Source organism: Ambystoma mexicanum, chromosome 12, assembly GCF_040938575.1.
Source record: "Ambystoma mexicanum isolate Mex_15411 chromosome 12, UKY_AmexF1_1, whole genome shotgun sequence".
Taxonomy (NCBI): domain Eukaryota; kingdom Metazoa; phylum Chordata; class Amphibia; order Caudata; family Ambystomatidae; genus Ambystoma; species Ambystoma mexicanum.
The window spans coordinates 793,062,665-793,083,035 of NC_090936.1; the positions used below are offsets into that span (position 1 = coordinate 793,062,665).

General features: G+C 44.6%; 1 protein-coding gene across 3 annotated transcripts in view; it reads right to left on the reverse strand.

The window, feature by feature from the left end:
* Positions 1-20,371, reverse strand: part of PPP1R12A (protein phosphatase 1 regulatory subunit 12A) — a 2,468,713-nt gene that overhangs the window by 2,019,696 nt on the left and 428,646 nt on the right. For all 3 annotated transcript variants that reach the window (XM_069629290.1, XM_069629288.1, XM_069629289.1), the window contains exon 6: positions 3,697-3,771. In XM_069629290.1, coding sequence (XP_069485391.1) covers positions 3,697-3,771 — 75 coding nt within the window. The remainder of the gene's footprint in view (positions 1-3,696; positions 3,772-20,371) is intronic.

Genomic DNA, 20,371 nt, shown 5'->3' on the forward strand with positions numbered 1-20,371 from the left:
TACCTTAGCTAAAAGGACCAACACTAACTCTTCTTCCATCTCGTACCCTTACATGCCTGGACACCCACAGTTGTACGTGAAAGTATGCATTAAGGAGTATGAGATCAGGACGGCGGAATTCCACCCAGCAGGTGTATCTCTGTTGCTCATTGCTCGCAAGAAGCTGTTTAAGACTGAAGTAACCGTCACCATCGCCAGCTGGATTTGTGAGGTTATGCAACATGCTGGGATCGATCTGACCCAGTTCAGGGCTCACTCAGCGAGTGGAGCCTTGGCATCCAGAGCGTTTACCGCATAAGTTCCGCTAGCGGATATCCTACAGGCAGCCGACTGGTCGAGCAACAGTGTGTTTAAGACTTTATTTTAAACCAGTCCTGTCAATAGCAGAGGCGGTTGCACAGAGATTTGAACAAGCATAATGCTCGCCTCCGGTCTTGACTTAGAATGATGATTACCCCTGCTTATAGTGCAGGCAGTCTTGATTCTATTAAAGACTCGGAGAAGAGCATTACTTTCCCACCCAGCACATGCATTGTATATTACCGTTGTACTGACTATTTTCCCCTTGCTATGGAACAGGGCAGTGCATTATCCGTGCCTACTGGTGTTGTCCTGTTTTTCGCAGGAGACGACCAAAATAACATCTGAGCACACCGGCAGGCGGATCAGGTTGAAACTGCTGAAGAGTAAAGAACTTGAAGCATAATGCTTGCCTCCCGTGTCTTTAATAGAACCAAGACTCCCTGTGCTATAAGCCAGGGTAATCTTAATTTAGTTCAATGGGAAAGTCGTCCCTTGCCTCCGTCTGGGCAACATCTTCAACTAAATCCTGAATAGGCCGCTTTCCGTTGACACACACACACACACTTCACATTTTAAAGTTTTTCAGCTAGGTCACAGTTTTGATCCACTACCTTAAACTCCAACATGTGCAAGACATCACCCAAAAGCTTCAGATCTTCATGGGTCCTGCCACAGATTTTAAGGAGAATTTTGACTGCAAACTAAATGTAGACAAGGGGTTCTGAAAGTCCTCCACACCTATGTGTTCAGATACAGAATGAACTGACACCTCCAGTGGCAGCCAAGTTTGGGCTGGTAGATAAGTGGGGTGAATGAGAATGGTCCGGTTGCAGATAATTTCCAACAGGTGCACTTCCAGCAGAATTAGGTGTTGGCACACCTACCACAGTGGCTTCTTCATTTTGAAGAGAGTAACATAGGTCCAACATAGATTTGTTATCGGCCATAGTTGACCTTGTGTTCACCCCCTCTTCATGTAGAAAGGCCCAAGGGAACTATTACTGACATTGGGCTCTCTAGCGCCTGAATGGAAATATGCCATAATTCTCCCTTTTATTTTGGACCCAATGGTGGATTGAGGGAGATTACAAGGTTCAGTATTTGGTGGCCCCAGGTTCAGTTGCATTGCACTGCATTGCCAGCTGCTCACCTTTATTAGTGCTCCTTTTTTTCCTCAGATTGTAGTTAATAGTCCTGAGTTTCGAATTGGTTTTTGCTGGCATTATCAACTGCATGCTTAAATCACTACGTCAACACGGTTACACACCGTTATAAAGACTAATCAATTATAAAGAACTTAATAGAGAACCCGACCACTGCTGGCAGAACACTTGCACGCCATTTCCAAGACAACTTTGTTTTAGGCGGTAACAAAACAACGAAGTCATCTTCCGATCCAGTGATCAATATTTAAAAGTTAAAATTTACATTGTCTGTGAGAATGGGGCAGATCAACTCGCGAGCAGGGACTATATCACTTGCGCTTGTGTGTTCAGAAAAGAGTGGCCGGTCTATAGTAAGATCGTAGTCTTCATCGCCCACAGTAATGACTAATCACAGATTCCCAGGCATGCACCACAAATAGCATGCGATGGTCATAGAGCCGTTAGTTCCCGCAGACGGGGACAGTCTAGTACAATTAGTCAGAGCGAACACTGCACACAAAGGGAATCGGTAGCGTGTGTAGCTTGCTCACCCATACATCACTGTAGAAGGCTTCTTAACCGCTGGTGGTCTGCTCCGTGTAGCGAGTCAACCACAGCCTGCACACCAGAACACTTTGCTTACAGCACTTTGTGCACTGATTTGGTAACTTTCTGCCTTGGCCCATCTTCGGATTGCTTAGTAGTTGGCCAGTCCTGCCTCTCCCTTTGCTTAGCAAAACGCAAAACGCCAGGCAGCCATCTCATCATCAGGTGAAAGTTTAATTCCGACACTGGCTCTATGATAATCCACTTAATTGAGCCTAGGATCCCCATAGCTCTTTGCCGTCTGAAGATCCTCAACACTGCACCGTTCAATCTAGCTTTTCATCACTTATTTCCTTGGGCATGGCGATTGAGTTTCCCAAACCCAAGACTGGTGAGAGCTGTGAGCACTGGCTGACAGTCACAATGTCTTCTTGGTTCTCCTTTTTCCATAGAGAGCATGTACTTCATGGCTTCTGTCCTGTAAGAGATACACTTTATATCAGAGTCTTTGGAGAAAGCTTGGTCAAGTCCAGTTGGCCATTTCTTCTTCCATGTCTTGTGGTTCTGTTATAAAGTCTCTCTGTTCTCAATCATCTCAGCACTCGGACAGACCAGCTGTGTAGTCTCAGATTGGTCCAGGTAGAGCTTTATTATACATAATGTACAGTATATACATAATCCAGTTACTCTTGGGTATATACAACAGTTCATGATACAGGAATAGGTAATAACACTACAAACAGAGGCGTAGACCCACCACCCATCCTTTAATCCCAGCTCAGGCCCCCAATTTACACTCTTGGAACATTCACTCACAGATCACTCAACAGTCTCCTGAGCTGCATTCACACAACATTCCAATAGCAAGCACTCCTGGCCAGTGACAAGACAAGACTTACAATACAACATGCTCTCAAGGGGAAAGTTGAAACCAGTATTGGCAAAGCCTACAGAGTTAAAAAATGGGCTGGTCAATATCATATAGGCAAGGAACCAGGCATCCTCAAAAGGGTACATTTTGGGTCCTAGCCTCAATATCTGATTGCAGAGATAACATTGCTGAGGTATGGCATGATCATAGGTTGCACAGTGGTGCCTCTGCAAATCACATTATGTACGGCCCCGGATAGCTCACGACTCTTGTAACAAATTACAGTTTTTCTGGGTTGCAGCATTTTGTCTCGACCTTGGGACATCTGAAAGCCGACTCTCAATCCAGGCAATGCGCAGAGTCATTATGACCAAGAAGACATCTATTTAGCAAATGGCAAAAAGGTTGTTTTTAATCTTGCGGCTTCTACCATTTCTCTGCCAGAAAGTTTAAGGGCACCATCAAATACCATACGGATTCCTAGACATCCATTTCAATTAGAATATCAAAAGCATATAGGCAAATACACATACAGCAATTCAATGTTGGTTAAAATAGGTTCTTTACTATAACTTATATATTTTCCACTCATGAGTATTCAAATGGTGTTTGCATCTCCCCTCGCATTTGAATATCTAATAATTGCTTTTGCAGGAGATTACACAAAATTCATTTGAACAACAAGGTATTCATGTTGGATTTACTTAGCAGTGTACGTCGGACGTTCACCTTCAAAATCAGTGCAAAGACACCCTTAGGAGTCGTACGGCACTGTACAAATGTAATCAGAATGGTGCAATGCATTCAAATCAAGTTAAAATGAAAACTTACAAGATTCTGCTTCTTTTGCAACTCTTCCAGATAACCTAGAATGTCTTCGTCTGCAACATCAAAAGCAGTCTGGCCCTACCAAAGGAAAGTAACATTCTTTAGAACGGCATGATTGCAACTAAAGTCAGAAATGAACAATACCTTGCATACAAGAACACACTGCAGAGAAGTATACAAAGAGGTAGTGTAGTGTCACTGGTTTAATCGTAAGAGCTGCATTTCAAAGCAATAGCTTTGCAAGGTTTGGACATTCCCATAATCAACGTAAAAAAGGAGTGCATTGTGGTAGTCTGTCAACCGTTCCGTCAATGCCTGGCCCTCTGAAATCCTAGCATCGAAGTGTGTCCAAGTGTGCTGTTGTGCTCAGTGGACTGTACCTGTGTTGGACTTTCCTTTTGTTGTGCTGCAAGAGGACACAAGGCTAAGAGGAAGGACTGCCTGTACTCGAGATGAAACGCCATAAGGACTGCAAAGGTCTCGTTTCACCCAAGTAAACACTGTGCAGGAGTTTACTTTATCATCGTACTTCCTCTAGGGACGAGGAGTGTGGGCTGGGCCGGGCCAAAGTAGGTGGAGAGTAGGCGGTTTGCTGTATTGTAAACGTTACTTTGAATAAAACACTACCTATGTTAATCATGCCCTCTTTCCTTCCAGATCCTTTGCGTGCTCGAACCACGTCCCTCAGGGCACCCGGAAGCCCTACTTAACCTGTGGTGCACGTGCATTTCGCACGCGCATCAAAGTGTGTCCAAGTGTGCTGTTGTGCTGTTGTGCTGTTCGGGTGGGACGGTGTGTGGTGTGGGGAAATTAGGCTCTCGGAATACGGGCTGGATTGCCACTTGGAGGTGAGTGCAAGGAATAGTAGGTGAGAGTTACTTATTGATTCACAGTTGAGTGAAATTGGTATACTGTGAACCATGGTTTCCATGCTGCGCAGTGGCAGATTTGTTGAGCCACCACTCCCTGGTATCACTGATATTGGCCTATTGGTGTGCCCAGGAAATAGCACATACTCTGGTTTTGACAACCTGGATTTTGGAGTAGGCTCAATTGGTGGCGCTTGTGGTCACGAACACTCCGAGCATGCTACCGTGAATTCCATCCCTTCTAGCTCACCTACCCTGACTGGCGGAGAGGCTACAGCATCTGGTAGTCCGAGTAACCAAGTTGCTCATAGTGCACAGGTGCATCTTTCGGCAATTGATTTATCGGACCAAGACAAAATCTCGTTATCACCTAACGGGATTTCTATGAAAGAATCAACCAAATGCTGTGAGCAATTTGAACTAGCTGCGAGTCTCTTGCTTGAAACCAGTTCACCTAACTGAACAATTATGGGCAATGAGTCTACGAATGAGCTATCAAAAATTGGCCCGGATGTGATGAAGGAACTTAAATGGGTCAGACGATCTATTGGCCTTTCGACCCCCTTTGTTCAAAGACCTTGGGGAGATGACGTCCATTGCAAATAAGTAGTTGTGTGCCACCCAGATAGTGCTCCACGAACATTTAAGCAAACAAGTCCTACCCAAGTGAACCTGGTAATTGGGGCCCAGGTGGCAAACATGATTAGCGATCCCAGAATAGGGACTGACCCTGTACCTCCAAATAACTTGATTGTAGTAGGTGAGGAGTGTAGGGATAATACTTTGTATGGAGAGGGACCTAACACTAATACATAGTCTCTATCTGATGCAGACGGGCCCTACAACTTCCCTGTAATTATCTGCATATTGGACCTTTTAGATAAGGGGCACGACTTTACTCAAAACAGAGGGGGGTCTGGGAAACTCTCTACCAGCACGAACATAGCACATTGACTTGTTCTTGGGTGGATGGCCCCTGGGAGAGTCAACCAAGTCTTTAGCTCACTGTTCTTTTCACAGAGAAGAAATTTCCCCACTTATAGTCTTTGTCCTGCCCAGGGGCAGTCCAGCACCGAAATGCTAGGCAATTCTCCTCTGAACAAGAGTACCACAGCAGCCCCATACACGCGTTTCAGCCTAGTTGGGGATCATCAGTGAGGTGAAGCTGTGCCTCTCTAAGAGCAGTGAGCAAGGGGTTCACGTCTGGATTCCCCTGGTAACTTAGGGTGAGACCCCAAAGTTACTTGGTATGCAAAATAGAGGGTGGTCTGGGATACTCTCCATCAGCACAAACACAGCCCTTTACTCACCTTGAGATTTGTTCTCTATGAACGATATTCTAACAAAGCTCAATCGTTTAGACGGCTTCATCATTGCAAGGGAGACTTGCACCTATCCCAACAAAGATATGAATAGGGAAACCAAAGCAGCGCTTTCGTTTAAAAGGAAGAGGACGTTTCACAAGAGAGGTACTCAGTACTGTGTAACTCGCATTACTGATCACGAATCAGGGTTGAATGAACCTGTGCATGTTCCATCCCAATCACATAACACATGCAAATTGAGTCAGAGTATGGTTGGGCTAGCAGCAGCTATTAATGCTATGAAATCCGACTCATTAGATATCATACTGAATATTTCACAGTTTAAAAGAATCCCCAACTACTCAGATGCCGCAGCGGGAGGATGTGACACCGGACAGTCCTCCTGCGCTCACAGAAATTATTGATCAAATGGCGAAGGATGAATGTGCCATTCTGTAGCGAAAAAGTATGCTATCGCGACGCACTAAGAAATTGCAGTTAAAAGCAGTAAAAAGGGCTGATAAGCGAAGATTGCTGAAGACCCAAATAAAAAAACGAAAGACCGTAAAAACACTACTGTGGAACAAAACAAAAATGTTAACTCCCCTAGTATGGTAACCTGTGAGAACAATGGTGAGGAGGATATAATCGATGTGGACCAGTTAACTGAAGAGAGACAAGCGCTACTCCTTACCTCCAAAGCGATTGGGCAAGGAGGGAATTTGGGGCATGTGATAATAGCATCAGGGAGTGGTGCAAAAAGTGTCACCCTGCCCAGCTGTGGGTTGCAGGTAGAAAAAGGGTTAAATGGTGACCCCCGTGGGAAAATGACTCAAACATCCTCCTCTGAGATAATTGTTGCAAATGAGAAAAAACAAAAAGAATTTGAACAATTATTTTCCCACAGAGGGAAGGAAGCATACAAATATCCCTCCTTCTTTGGATATGGAGGGATGTTCCGTAGTGCTTCCCGGGATGGGTCTCGGACAAAATTACAACCCTGTTAGTGTAGCTGACAAACGCTCTTCGTATGCTGAAGCTTGTAGTACTACTAATGTGCACTTAAAAGGGAAGGGTGTGATCTCAGAAAAAGGTTATGTAATAATTAGTGGCTGTGGGAAATCAAGGGAACTTCCAGTGGGGCTATCTTCTGTACATGCTGCACAGAACAATATTGTTCAGTTATGCATTACAGAGGCAAGCAATCAAGCTTGCGATCCACTGAAGAGTACTTCTAACTCTGACATTCCAACTAGCTCAATAGAGAACATGAGAGGCGGTGTGTCTGACCACCAAAGTCCTTCAGACTTGCTCTGCACAATCACCGATTTGCACACAGTTATTCAATACAACCAATATAGAATCTCACGCACACATAATGAGTACCTTGAAAACAGCTCTGGAATGTTGTGTGTTGAACGTTGAAGTGATAATGAAAGAACTCATTTTACCTGGGGTGTTGTGGAATCCTCTGTGGGTGAGAGGGGTGCTCCTCGTCCTGTAATTGGAATGGAGCTCAGGTTTCGCGCTGTGTACATGTGAAAGGCCGGTTGGTTGTACGGCTATAACTTCCACTCAAGAAGTGAGGGAGAGGTGGTTAATGGAATAATCTCTCTGGCAGGAGTTAAAACCTCTGCCAAACCAACAAAGGGGTGGAGAATATTTGCAGTGCAATCAACATTATTGGCTTGGAGGGGAATGCCGATATCTTGGGAGATGCAAGAATTAATCAAAAAAACTGGCTTGAAGTCATTTCACATATTCCATCTTTAAGAATACTAACTAATAAGGATTTTGAGAGAATTTCGCTTGCACAGCACAACAATCATAGAATGATTTGCTATGTGCCGTCCGCAAATGTTCTTAAATTCATTTGGTCATACAGAGGCGAGTTGTTGGATCTGGGCTTTTTGTTACATACTTTTAATAAGTTGCTGGCGAACGAGTTCTTGAGCTCCCAAGGTTGCCCCAGGGCAGGGAGGAGCGCTAGGTGGCCCTGGTAGTACCGCTGGCAAGAAGTTGTGTATTTCCCAATTGCTATGTATAACTGGGGACAAGAAAGAGCTAGCATGGGTGGAGCCCTTACTAAGATCCATCTTTATCATGAAAGCAGATAAGAGCTCACATTAGCAATAGCAGAAGGACCTTGTGATATTACCATGGAACTCATGTGGCTACCATAACCTCTTTAAGTGGATGGCTTTTCTTCCTCCCATGCAACCCTTCAATGTAATCTTCCAGGAAACAATGAAAACTGACCAATTGGTGCTGCAGGGCTTTTGTACTTTTTGTTCCTATGCAATTAAAGCGAAGGAAGGCTGCCGTTCAGGAGGCTTAACAATTGCTATTAATAACATGAACTGTACCACCAAACTAATGCATCTGAAACCATCTTAGCAGTTGAGCTCAAGCTTAATGCAAATCTATGTAAATCATTACTGCTGGTAACCTTATACTGGAATCCACTCAAATTAGCTATTGATGATATGTTTGATGAGATCGATAACTGTCTAGAGAGAGTGCACTCATACATGACTCCAACTATGAAATCCTTATGGGGGGCGATTTCAACTTGTGAGTTGTGAGGCTGCAGATAAGCAATCAGAGGGTGCGAAGAGAACAAGGCTGAGAGGCTGGAGATGGGTGGCTTATTTTGATGATTGGGATGTGAGCTTTGTAAAATGTACAGAGACTGGCCTCAATTACAGCTGGAGATGGGGAGCGGCGTCATCCATGATTGACTACTTTGGTGTGTCACAAACACTGGACCAGCGAGTAGAGCATGTAAGCATACATGCAATTCCTTTTGGGGATCATGCTCCTATATACAGTTATCTATGGGGCTATTTTATTCAAGTCGCAATGTTGATGAGTTGCTAAAATTACCCGAATTTAAGTGTTGAGTATGGGAATATTGCCCTTAGATGGAATCCAGCAATTTGTCACCAATTAGCTGCTTGGGTGTGGCGAGATCTAAACATCGACGAGCTGATCTTGCATCCCAGCTATCTTTTCTATCTAAGGGAGGAGATTATTGCTGATATTGTCAGGACTGCTCTAGCTTTTCCACTTACTATGCAGAAAACAAGAGTACAAATGACGGACCACGCGTATGATCATAGTGTAAAGTTGCTCAAACGTACTAAGAATAAGGAATTGAGAACATTAAAAAAACTCATGTGAACACCTTACAGTACTTATACTTGGAAAAAACATTCTTTGCAAATCTACAAGAACTTGGAACACTTCAGATTTTGAGGTTCAATAAAGTAAAGTGTGCACTGATCAGATCAATTTGTAATCATGATACTAGATCGATCTGGGCAGTGATCCGACACCCACATTTTCATGGCAAGGAAAGCACGGAGAATGCTATACCTGTCGACGTTTGGGAAAGGCATATTGCAAAGAAGTACCAGCTTCCTGCACACTTTTCAGCTCTTAAATATCAGCTGGACCAGGGCTGGGACACAATTCTTTAAGTGGACAATTTAGGACATCGAATGGGCATTTAGTAAGCCCCAGGGCCTGATGGCATTCCGCCATGTGTGTACAAGTAAGATCCAGCCTTATGGGATGCAATCCTCAAAATCAAATATGTTCTAATCTTGCTGACCTGCAATATTCCAGAGACGTGAAGTACCTTGATAATTGTACCAATTTACAAAAAAGGCACCCCCAAGAATCCTGATAACTATCGACCTATATCTTTAATAGATGCTGTTGCAAAAAGCTTTGCTATTTTGATCTTGCACAATTTTGAAAAGCACATTGAGCTCCACTACATCTTGTCTAAAATCCAAACTGGATTTAGGAGGGGCATGAGTAGTGTTCTAAATGCAACCGTTATGGCTCATATACTAGCTGGCACCAAAATGAATGGTGCTTGTCTGGTGTATTTGGCAAGTATGGACATGTCCACAGTATTTGACACAGTTGTAAGAAATTTGCTATGGGACAAAATGTGCAAATTAGGTATCCCTGCGGTCCTGATTTTTTGGATCGCTTTGCTCCACAGACGATTTACAAGGTGAGGGTAACAAGGGAAGGTGCGCGTGCACACAATCAGTTAGGATGTATTTGGGTTTAAAGCAGGGCTGCAATTTGGCGGCAACGCTATTCAATCTTTGTGTGACCTTGATCACCAGTGGAAAGAGGCAGAAATGTTCGCTGTGAAAGTTGGTAGTCTGAGTTTGCATTGGTTAGCATTCGCAGACTCTTCCCGTTTGATCCTACACCATTGGGACTGCAAGCTAAATTGCATCGGTTTGTCAGGAATTTGCTTAACTCCACTACCTTAGACACAATGCCACAAAGACCAGCATGATGGTATTCAATGCAGGGAAAAAGTTAAAGCAATACAAATGGAGGATCAATGGAGTTGTTATCTCCCAAATTTCTGAGATGACTTCTCTTGGATATTACATGAGTAATGCTTCTTCCATCAAACTTTGGAGTGATAGGCTGAATCTGAAAGCACGACCTCTATTATGCCAACTGAAATTGATTGTTGCTAAGTATTGTAAATTCTCTTTACTTCCGTTGTGTGATTTCTTCCTCCTTAAAGTTGAAGCTGTGCTCCTTTACACACTGGATATTTGCCTGTTTGATCTCAACAAACAACTTGGCACCTTGTTCTGTGACCAGTGGAGAGCGGAGTAGTCAGACAGGACATTTGGGGATGGGAGGGGGGGTTTGAGGGGCTTGGAAAATTGTTGAATTGTTTGATTAAGGCTGTTGATGTATATGGGGGATAGATATTGGGAGGGGTGGAGGGGGTTAGTTGGGAGTATTGGGTGAATTCTTATAAAATGTCAATTTAGTGTGTTTAAAAAAATAAACTCAACACCTTACATGGGCGTGTGCTTGATGGACCTCAGCCGGCCCATAGGACTAGGTTTCCAAACAGCACTTTAAGATGAGCAGCAGCACCCTTGAGATGGATGTGGATGCAGATTCATACTCTTGCAGCAAATCAATAATGACAACTCAATAGTTTGGCAAAAGGAGTGTTTAATGACAAGTACAAAAAACTCTTTCAATGAATATCAGCAATCGCTCGATCTTCCTTCTCGCTTCAACTCCAATTAATTACAGAAAAAACATAACATTTATACCAAAAACTCATCACTGAAGTGTAACTCTTAAAACTTAGCATGCAACTCGATTGGTTCTAGGAAGGTAACTTTAATAAGTATTACATCTGTATATGGTAACGTGGAAAGTGGATTGGATAAAGTCAGGTGGGGCATCTAAGCCCTTCCTTCAAAATGGCTACTGTAAACATCACTAAAAGTACAAAGTTTCATTGGCTCTACTAACTATAGGATCCTAGATTACATGGTCCACTAGGACTGGGCTGGCATCAACCCCACTCATACTTTTCCACTTGGGCTTAGCACTGTGCAGAATAGCAGGCCAGGTGCAGGGAGTTAGTCTGCACCCCCACCTTCCCTCCAATTATTGTTAAAATCAAATCACCACTTCAGTGGTCATGTGTCAATTATTTCTTTGTGGTTGGCCTCGAGTCTGCTTCTTGGCCTGGGAAAGTTAAGGCGTCTGTGTATGGCGAAGGTCCATTCATAGGTGTGAAAGGTTCATCCCTTCCTGCTAGCCTAGTCATGTGATTCCGACACTGTGAAATTCTCTTTCTTCATGCAATTTTGTGTATTTGATTCAATGCTGCCAGTCTGCCATATGTGGCTTATCTTGACCATTTTCAACAGGATACTCTGTTCTTCTTTCTCTTAACTGTATACACTGTTAGCCTATTCCAGCTGATACGTTTCTCTCAGTCTTTAATTCTTGATTTGTTTGCTGCGAAACACTCTTGAGACCTTTAGTAACTTTGGTTGATTCTGCTTGTGTGAGTAGTGGAAGTATACTTCTATAAAGTGCTCTTTGGAGTGCTCTTTGGAGGTAGATCTATGTATAGGTGGCGCTTGCCGCAATCTATCTTACTACTAAGCATAAGCCAGCCTCACTATTTCTGTGCTTCTTGCGGTTACTTTGCAAATGTACACGTTTAAACTAACTGAATATCTTCATTGTGCATATGGCATAAGTTTGACATCTTGACATCAATGGTTTCAGTTTAGGCTCAGGATGTCACTTATGCATGGTATTTTGTCTCGTTTTGTCAACATTCTCAGGTCTTCATATCTTTTATATGCGAGTCAGTCTGGGTTCTTATGACAACACCATTCGTCTTCCTTCAATATCCTTTTAGCTTTTTCAGGTATTGCATTCTGACAATAGTCATTCTGTCTCACTTGTCGATATGGTTTTCTCAATGGGTACCTTACTGTCCAGGTTTTCTTAGGTGTCGGTACTTCAACAGGTGCTTTTATTCTGATAGGTACTGGACAGAGCCCAACTGCGGCTCTCTGCTTGTTTATTTACTCATCATACGTCACATGTTTTGGCGAGAACGTTCCCGGTACTGCAAAATGGGCAGTTGGAGTACGAATCGTGCTTAGCATCTCCTCTACAGGCGTTTGATAAAAGACGCATTACATCTTGCCCTCTCCATTCCCAATTGTGTCATTCATCATGAGCTTGGCTTAATCTCATTGTCTTGTAAGGCGGAATGGCGAGCCTTATCTAATTATTCCAAAATGTTAAATCCACCCAAAAATTCCCATTATCAGGACTTGCAAGAAGCTTTACAGTCAAAAGGAGTCTGTTCCCTAAGTCAATATCAAGAGGCAAATGCTGGGTCTTCTCGAACTTTCGGTGACGAATAGAGACTTATGTATTAGACCATCCTACGTGAAAAAAAGTTATTAGAAAGGGACTGGACTCGCACCATAGCTCTGCTTAACGAATACAGCACTCATACCGAATATGCAAAGTATACTCGTAAAAGAGTGGACTCAAGCATTTTTCGCTGCATGTACAGTCGCATGTATTACATGCGTTTTGAATTCTATTTGTTTTATACCCAGGAAAGTTGTAGGTATTGGGGAAGTGTTAAAAGGAACGAGCAGCAGGTGAATTGTAGATTCCCCACTTGTATAGAACCAACAGAAACACTCAAGTACTTAGTGCTGGAATGCCCTCAATTCAGGTGGCAAGAATAAATCGCTTGCTCAAATTTACCAATAATGATTTTGTGTATTCTCTTGAATTTTTATGGGACAGGATGACAGTAGGCAACTACAATCTTCTAACTTTCGCTTTGCTACAGTTATTAAAAATTATCGAAGCGGCACTAGCGGTGGGTCTGTAACAACCTGTAGAGGTGACATATGTTGGTCTATGAGTTGTATGTACTCAAGTGTTTTTTTAACTTAATACTTTTGAGTTCACAAAGCGCATTAGAAATCAACTCTTACAGCATGTTACCATAATCCGTGCTGTGATACTTCTAATATGCGAAATACTATGCCAATGAGTATCAAGTTAGGGTGCAGCCATCGTGGCCCACACCAAAACGTAGAGTCCATACTGGTTGTTGCTTTGTAGTGAGCTTGATGCCATATAATGAACAAGTACATGTAGAAATGTTACTGAGGGTGACTTGGCTTGTACTTATCGGAGTATTGACTCATCTCTTACGAATCATAAACATGTAGTGATTAGGATATAATGCTTATTTACTAACAGATAATGAATTGTTTATCAACTTGCATTTTTCACTAAAATGTATTTTTAAATTGTAAAGGTTTTCTATGTACGCATTTAAAATTGTATATATGGAAATTGTTTTTTGTAAAGGTGTATTGTAACCATAAACAAAACAAACAAAAAATCCTATAACCTTCAAAAGACCCCTTGTCAGCAGAGATGTGCAGGCTTTTCAGTCTTTACCATTCCATAACATCACACGCCACACATCCTTCCAGGCTCCCTCACCCATACTCCGCTTCGACAGTTCAAACCTCTCCACCACACCTTGTGCCCCATGTCACCTCACTTGATAACATTACCAGCCTATCATTCTAAACATTTCCCACTTTTACATCCCACCCCATCGCCCAACCTCCTTTCCAGCTACCACTACCACAACTCACATATCACACACCCACCCACCCACCAATCAATGAATCCACCCACCCTCTTGCCCCCTTACCAGAAACCCTACTGCCTAACCTCGACACGTCAATTCCCCCTACCGACACCTACCATCTGCTCTACCACATCTCCACAACCACCTACTACCCAATCAAAACGAACTACCACACAAAACCTCATCCTATGCAACTTGCCCAACCTACCACCCAACCCCAAATCTCATTACATCTCCCACCCCTTCCAAACACCATCAGCATGCAACTCCACCATTACCATGCAGCTACAGCTAATCCACTTATCGCCAAACCACATAAATTCACTGTTCAAAAAATCTGTCAACCCAACACAACCAGCCTCTTTTGTGCAGACTGCCTACACGCATGCGTGGCGTTTCGAGTGAGGAAATCTATTTCGGTTCGCAGAGTCAACCTTTTTGACCTCTATTATCCACTTGACAGAGATGGATAATTGTTTGATGGAGTGATCTACAGACGATACTGGTGTTTTGGGTTAAGCTGTGCTGCTTTCCCAACTTCCAACATCTGCAACTTTGGCTTTCCCTAATTTAATAGGGTGCCTTTTCAGGTTAGGATTCGGTCCTGGCTTCCCCCAGCGTTACTGACCACATCACTTTGTTACAGCCACCATAGCAATTTGGCATTCATCAGAATGGTAACATCCACCTCCTGAGGAAGACGTGTTTACTACCACTACATGTCGAAACCGGTCGAGAGATAAACCCTACAGGGATGTGATCTTTTGAACTTTTTCTTCCGATCCACCCTGACAATAGATTTATTAATTAATTCTATTGATTATGAATATAAAAATTATGTCTGTTTGATGGGGACCAGTCATGAATTCCTTCTCCCCACAGGTTTTTAGCATGATTCTTTTGTCTTTTAAGCTTTTGGATGTATGTCACGGTATGTTGAGTTGGGTTTGAATGAGTGCACTATGAATGGCAAGTATGTGTGACAATGTTTTAGCCGACTTAAGGCATACTGTTGCTGCTGTTTTGCTGTATTAAAGTGATCAGTGTTTAATTATTTGTGATTGACTCACCATTGTTTAAATTGTTGGCATCACTTTCAATAAATTTTGATACACATTTTTTCAAATTGATTTGTTTCTCTGGACAATCTTTTTCCGTTGTTCTATGCAATTGTAATACTCTGGTCCAGAGACTAGAGTTTCCCTGCCCTTTTCAGATTTTTTGAACCCAACACAACCAGTCAACCTAACCCCTCCTGCTACACCATTTCTCAATCACACTTACTGCAAACACCACGTGTCACTCACCTACCCAAGGCAAAGGTTAATTTAAAAAATGTATTAGCAGTTTACCAATTACATTGTTCTTGATTAGCAAACAAACTCATTTGATTCGCAATATCGTACCAATATTTTTGATGTCACCAGAAGTTATCTGTATCCAAAACATAAAATGAGCAACAATGCAGCATTTCCGTGTACTGTTGCAGTAAGAAATTTGTGAAATGAATCAAGCCTTGCAAATTCTTTAAAATTCAGCTAGAGCTGCAGGTCGAGTAACTTAATTTACTTACTGGACCTAAGAGAAATGCACTCTAACCATTGCAACAAATCACCAAAAATATAAATGCGCTTTTATAAAATAGTCCATGTCAACATAAACCCACTATGTTTGGCATACCGGTGCCACCCAGAGGCCAGCCGTGCACAGTGACACTTATTTGACATTTACAGAAAACAAAGTAAATGCTAAATAAATGTTTTAAACATACCCAGCAAAAAGTACTCTTCATAAAATCTACTCAACTATGGGAGTGGTCTAGTAGAAACTGCGAACCCTGAGGAGTCTGCAAAACGTAAAAGGTTAGTTGCATGAATGGACACAAATAGATATTCCAAAAAGGCCCTAAAACAGTTTGGCCAGCTGTCTCCCGCAGGTGCTGATATATAATGCAATCATAATCAGGAAAATGTAGATCATACATACAAAGCAAACACAGCCTTATTAATTAAATGCCCAGGTCCCAGAGTCAGGAGATTTTGTAAGTTGGCTAGATTCAATCGGCAGCCTTACTTGGTGGTTACAGGCCTGAAGATACCTAGGGAGAGGAGATGTTGATGTTGATGTCTTTGGCTGGATAAAAGTGAAGTATAAACATTTAGACACATACTTACCAATGCCTGACACTTAATGATAAATGCATGGAGCTTGCTGGACCCTTTGTCCATAATACTAGCACATTCAAAATTTCAATGTTCTGGGGTAGATGCATGATCGGCTCTATTCCAGCATCAGTAATGGCAATAATGAACCTATGGTAGGGTGCCCTTTCCATGCTAAAGGATCTTTCTAAGAATTTGGGTATACATTATTAGATTGTTATGACTGGGTATTATGAACGTTTTTAAAGTAAGTAGACTTATAGGACGAAACCCAAGTTCTGCTTTTATTGCTTTTGTAATGTTATAAACGTAGGAAGCGCATTAGCCTATTAGGGAGGAAACCATTGTGGATTTTGTACAGGGTTTTTAGCACTTTGTTTTACTGTATGAATGTATTTAGATTTTATCCACAAGTACAAAGTATTGATTCCTAAACGTTTTTTTTCCTATTAGTTCCTTCTTTACTTAGGAATAATGATAAACTTAATTTAGGATATTAATTGTATGCAACATTTGCATGACTGGTGTGAAAAGTTAGCACAGAATCACACCAATAAATAATAGAGCATAGCGAGCTCTGGAGGATAACTACAGTGTATAGTATTGTAGTAGATCTGTAGATGTACAGACGATGACATTATGGATCACTACTTTGTGTAAACCTCTAAGACTAAATAGAATGGATGGCGCAAAAGGCAGAAAACTGGGCAAGCTAGGCGGAATACTGTAGTTTGCGGCCATCTCACTTTCAGGGAAGCTCATATAAAAGCAACAGGACCATAAAACAGGATGTCAAAAAGTATGACTTCAGCTCATGGTTTGAGCACTAATTGTACAGATGTATGCAACCTGTGTGTCACAGATCTCAGATTGCCATCAAAAACATTTGACTGTGTAATCAGGTACATATCTGCTTAGAGTCACATGCTGTGCATATAGTCTGACATCCAGTGATAACCGCGGATTATTGCATCTCGTCATTCGGGGACCGAAAGGGGACGTCAGCATAGGTGGGTCTTTAACACTATCCCTATCGTGACGTGTAGTGTACCCAAAATCCCTCACGCGCCAATGTCCCTCCCATTGTATTTTTTCTGCCATGAGGGAGCCCAAGGCTATTGTGACTGAGTACATGAAGAAGAGAGAATTAGTAAGACGTCTATGTTCCTTCCACCCCGAGCGGGGAGGTAGGGTGGGCGCATGTGAATCTAAGCAGATACAATAGTCAGAAATGCTATTACGATAAGTAATGCATGTCTTCTGATGCTTGTTAATCTGCTTAGAATCACATGCTGTGCATAGACTAGCGAGCAGTACCCGGAGTTGGAGGTGGGTTGTGAGAAGAAACAGTAGAGAAAAGATGTCTTAATACTGCTTATCCCACCTGAGAATCAGACCTAGAATGAGTGTCTAGGCAATAGTGTTTTTTAAAGGTGTGAACAGAACTCCAGGTTGCCGCTTTGCTAATGGACTCAAGGGGAACATTTGTAATGAATGCTATGGATGCCCCAGTGCCTCGAGTAGAGTGCGCTCTGGGCTTGAAGGGCAGTTCTCTCTTATCAAGAGTGTAACATAGTGTGATGCATTTGACAATCCACCTCGAGATAGCCGTTTTAGAGACAGGATCCCCTGCTCTACCAGCTGCCACTGAAACAACATATTGGTTTGTTTTCCACAGTGGTTTAGTTCTTTCCAGGTAGAACTTGACTGCCCTGTGCACATCCAGTGTGTGAAGGCTTCTTTCAGCCATGCTAGTGGGATTCTGGAAAAAGGTAGTTAGTTCAATCGACTGGTTCACATGGAACTTCGAGATGAATTTGGGCGCAAATCTGGGGTGCGTGCGCAAAACTATTTTATCCCTGTGGACTGTAACAAAGGGGGTCTAGAACCGAAAGTGCCGGGGGGCGCTGTTGAGCGCCGTTCAAGATGGCCGCCTGAAGGTGACTCTCTGTGGCAGACGGGTCGCAGAATCCTTTTTCGTGGCACTTCTCGCACCTATACCAGTATCCTGAGTACACGATTCGACGGGGGATGGCTTGGGCTCCATCTGGTCCGAACCCCGAGAAGAAACGGAGCCGGGGACCATGAGATCCTGATGCCGTCTGTCTCTGCACCCCTACCCCACCTGCGAGGCGGCTCACGCTGACGACCGGGCCCGACTGGGTGAAGTGCCGGGCCTCTCCACTCACTGGTGCCGCCGCCCACCCCCGGCAGCGATCCTCGCCCGCCCCTGCTGAGACGGGTCGTTCATCGAGGCCCCCCCCCCGGAGTCTTCATCCCGCATTCCTCCCACGGAGGGTGGACGCATTCGGCTGCGGCTGCTACAGGGGGCCGGCGCCGCCTCGCGGGGCGCCCTTGGCGCTGCTGCAGACCTGCTCCTCCTCAGCCGCGGCTCTGCTCGCCGGGGGGGACCGGCTATCGGAGGCCCTCCCCTCCGCCTCGTCCAAGGACAACACGTTGGAAGCTCTGCACGCCGAGGCCACGCCGGCGAGGACCCCCCCTTTTTGGCCCTACCGCAGCCTGCACCATGGTTGGGCTCCCGGGGGGGGCCCCGCTGCCCCCGTCGTGAGGTACACCGGGGAGGGGGTCGAGCTGCGGCGCACCCTTGTGCACCTGGTGCCGTGCTCCCCCCCCCCAGTAATACGACACGGGTCCTCGGACCCAATAAGGTACGTGGAGAGGGGACGCTCCCTGTGTTGCACCGCGGTCTGGGCACTGTCGAGGCCAGACTCCTGGACACGAGGAGGCACGCCACAGCTACAGGGTCCTCTGCCCATTACAGCCGAGGAGCCTCCGGTTCTACTTCACCCAGGCGCCCACCCTGCTCTGGGGACCTGCTTGTACCTGTGAAACCTACTGGGGGGAACCCGGTACCATCTACGTCTCGGTGCTAGCGGGCCTATTGTCCTGAGGTCCGCCGCTGCCTGCTGCGTTCTACACGGCCGGCCCTGAACTACAGCCTGCTCACCGCACCGGCAGTTTATAGGACTGAGTGGGGCTCTTCCCTGTCCCGCCCTGATAGCCACATCTGGAACGACGCTTCTGCGGTGGCCACTGAGCGCCACTGCTCACTACCCCTGCGTTTGCCTATGCCCGAGCCCCTCGGATCGCACCTTTCACATCATCTGGAGCCGACTGAACCCTTGCAGGCTGCATCGGCAGTCACGAGCCTTACGCACACGTAGCCGCTGCCACTTACCTCCCCTGGAGGTCCACCCGCTCCTCACCATACCTTGCACGCTGCCCAGCGGGTTGTACGGGTTGAGCTCCTCAACTCTCTTTCCTTGAGCCGCTGTGCTCCCCCTCTTACACCACTGAAACTCAACGTCGACAATATGACCAAGGGAGCTGCAAAGAAACAGAGTTCCATCAATATGTTTGCGAAACCACCAGCGAGATCAGAGGAGGCCGCTGACCTAGCCCCTACTGCGTCATCATCCGCCACAGCTCCGGAGTCCCAAAACATGATGGACTTTATCCGGGAGGACTTCACCGCACTCCACTCCAAACTAGACATAAACGGCACTATATCTTCTATCAAAGCCCACATCAAGAGGACAGATAGCCGGGTGGCGGAGGTCGAGACACGAGTGAGTTCCGCTGAGGATGCACTGGGCTCTCTACGCTCTGAGGTTGTCGCTCTTTCCAACCGAGTCCTGGAGGTGGAGAAAAAGAACGAGGATTTGGAATCCCGATCAAGACGCAATAACCTCCGAATTATAGGGGTTCCTGAGAATGAGATCCATGAATCAATGGAAGACTTTGTTGAGCACACATTGCTGGCACTCCTAGATTCTCCCAAACTCTCCCCGCAATTCACTATAGAGCGCGCACATCGGGCTCTGACAGCTAAACCCAAACCTGGTGCTCCTCCTCGTCCCATCATAGCCCGTGTGTTGAATTTTCGCGACCGTGATGCCCTCCTTAGGGCTGCGAGACTCAAGGGCGAGCTCTTACTGGGCGGCGCAAGGATCCATCTCTACCCAGACTTTTCAATGGCTGTCCAGCGCGAACGCAAGTCCTTTCTAGCAGTAAAACGCAGGCTGCGTGATCATTCAATCAAATACACAATGCTTTATCCTGCCAAACTTCGCATAGAACATGCCAACCGGGTGTTCTTTTTCACACTCCCTGAGGATGCCTCCAGATTCCTGGACGAACAGTTCCCGGGCTGACCTCCCCCCACCCCCTCTGATCATGGCTTGTGGATATTTTTCGAGCCTATCGTGGAGGGACCAGGCCCGGTCATTCCCTTACTCTGGAACAATGCTGTTTCTTAGTTTTGTACTCTGCTCTGATTGTTTCTCCTTTATGGTTATGTGCCACATCAAT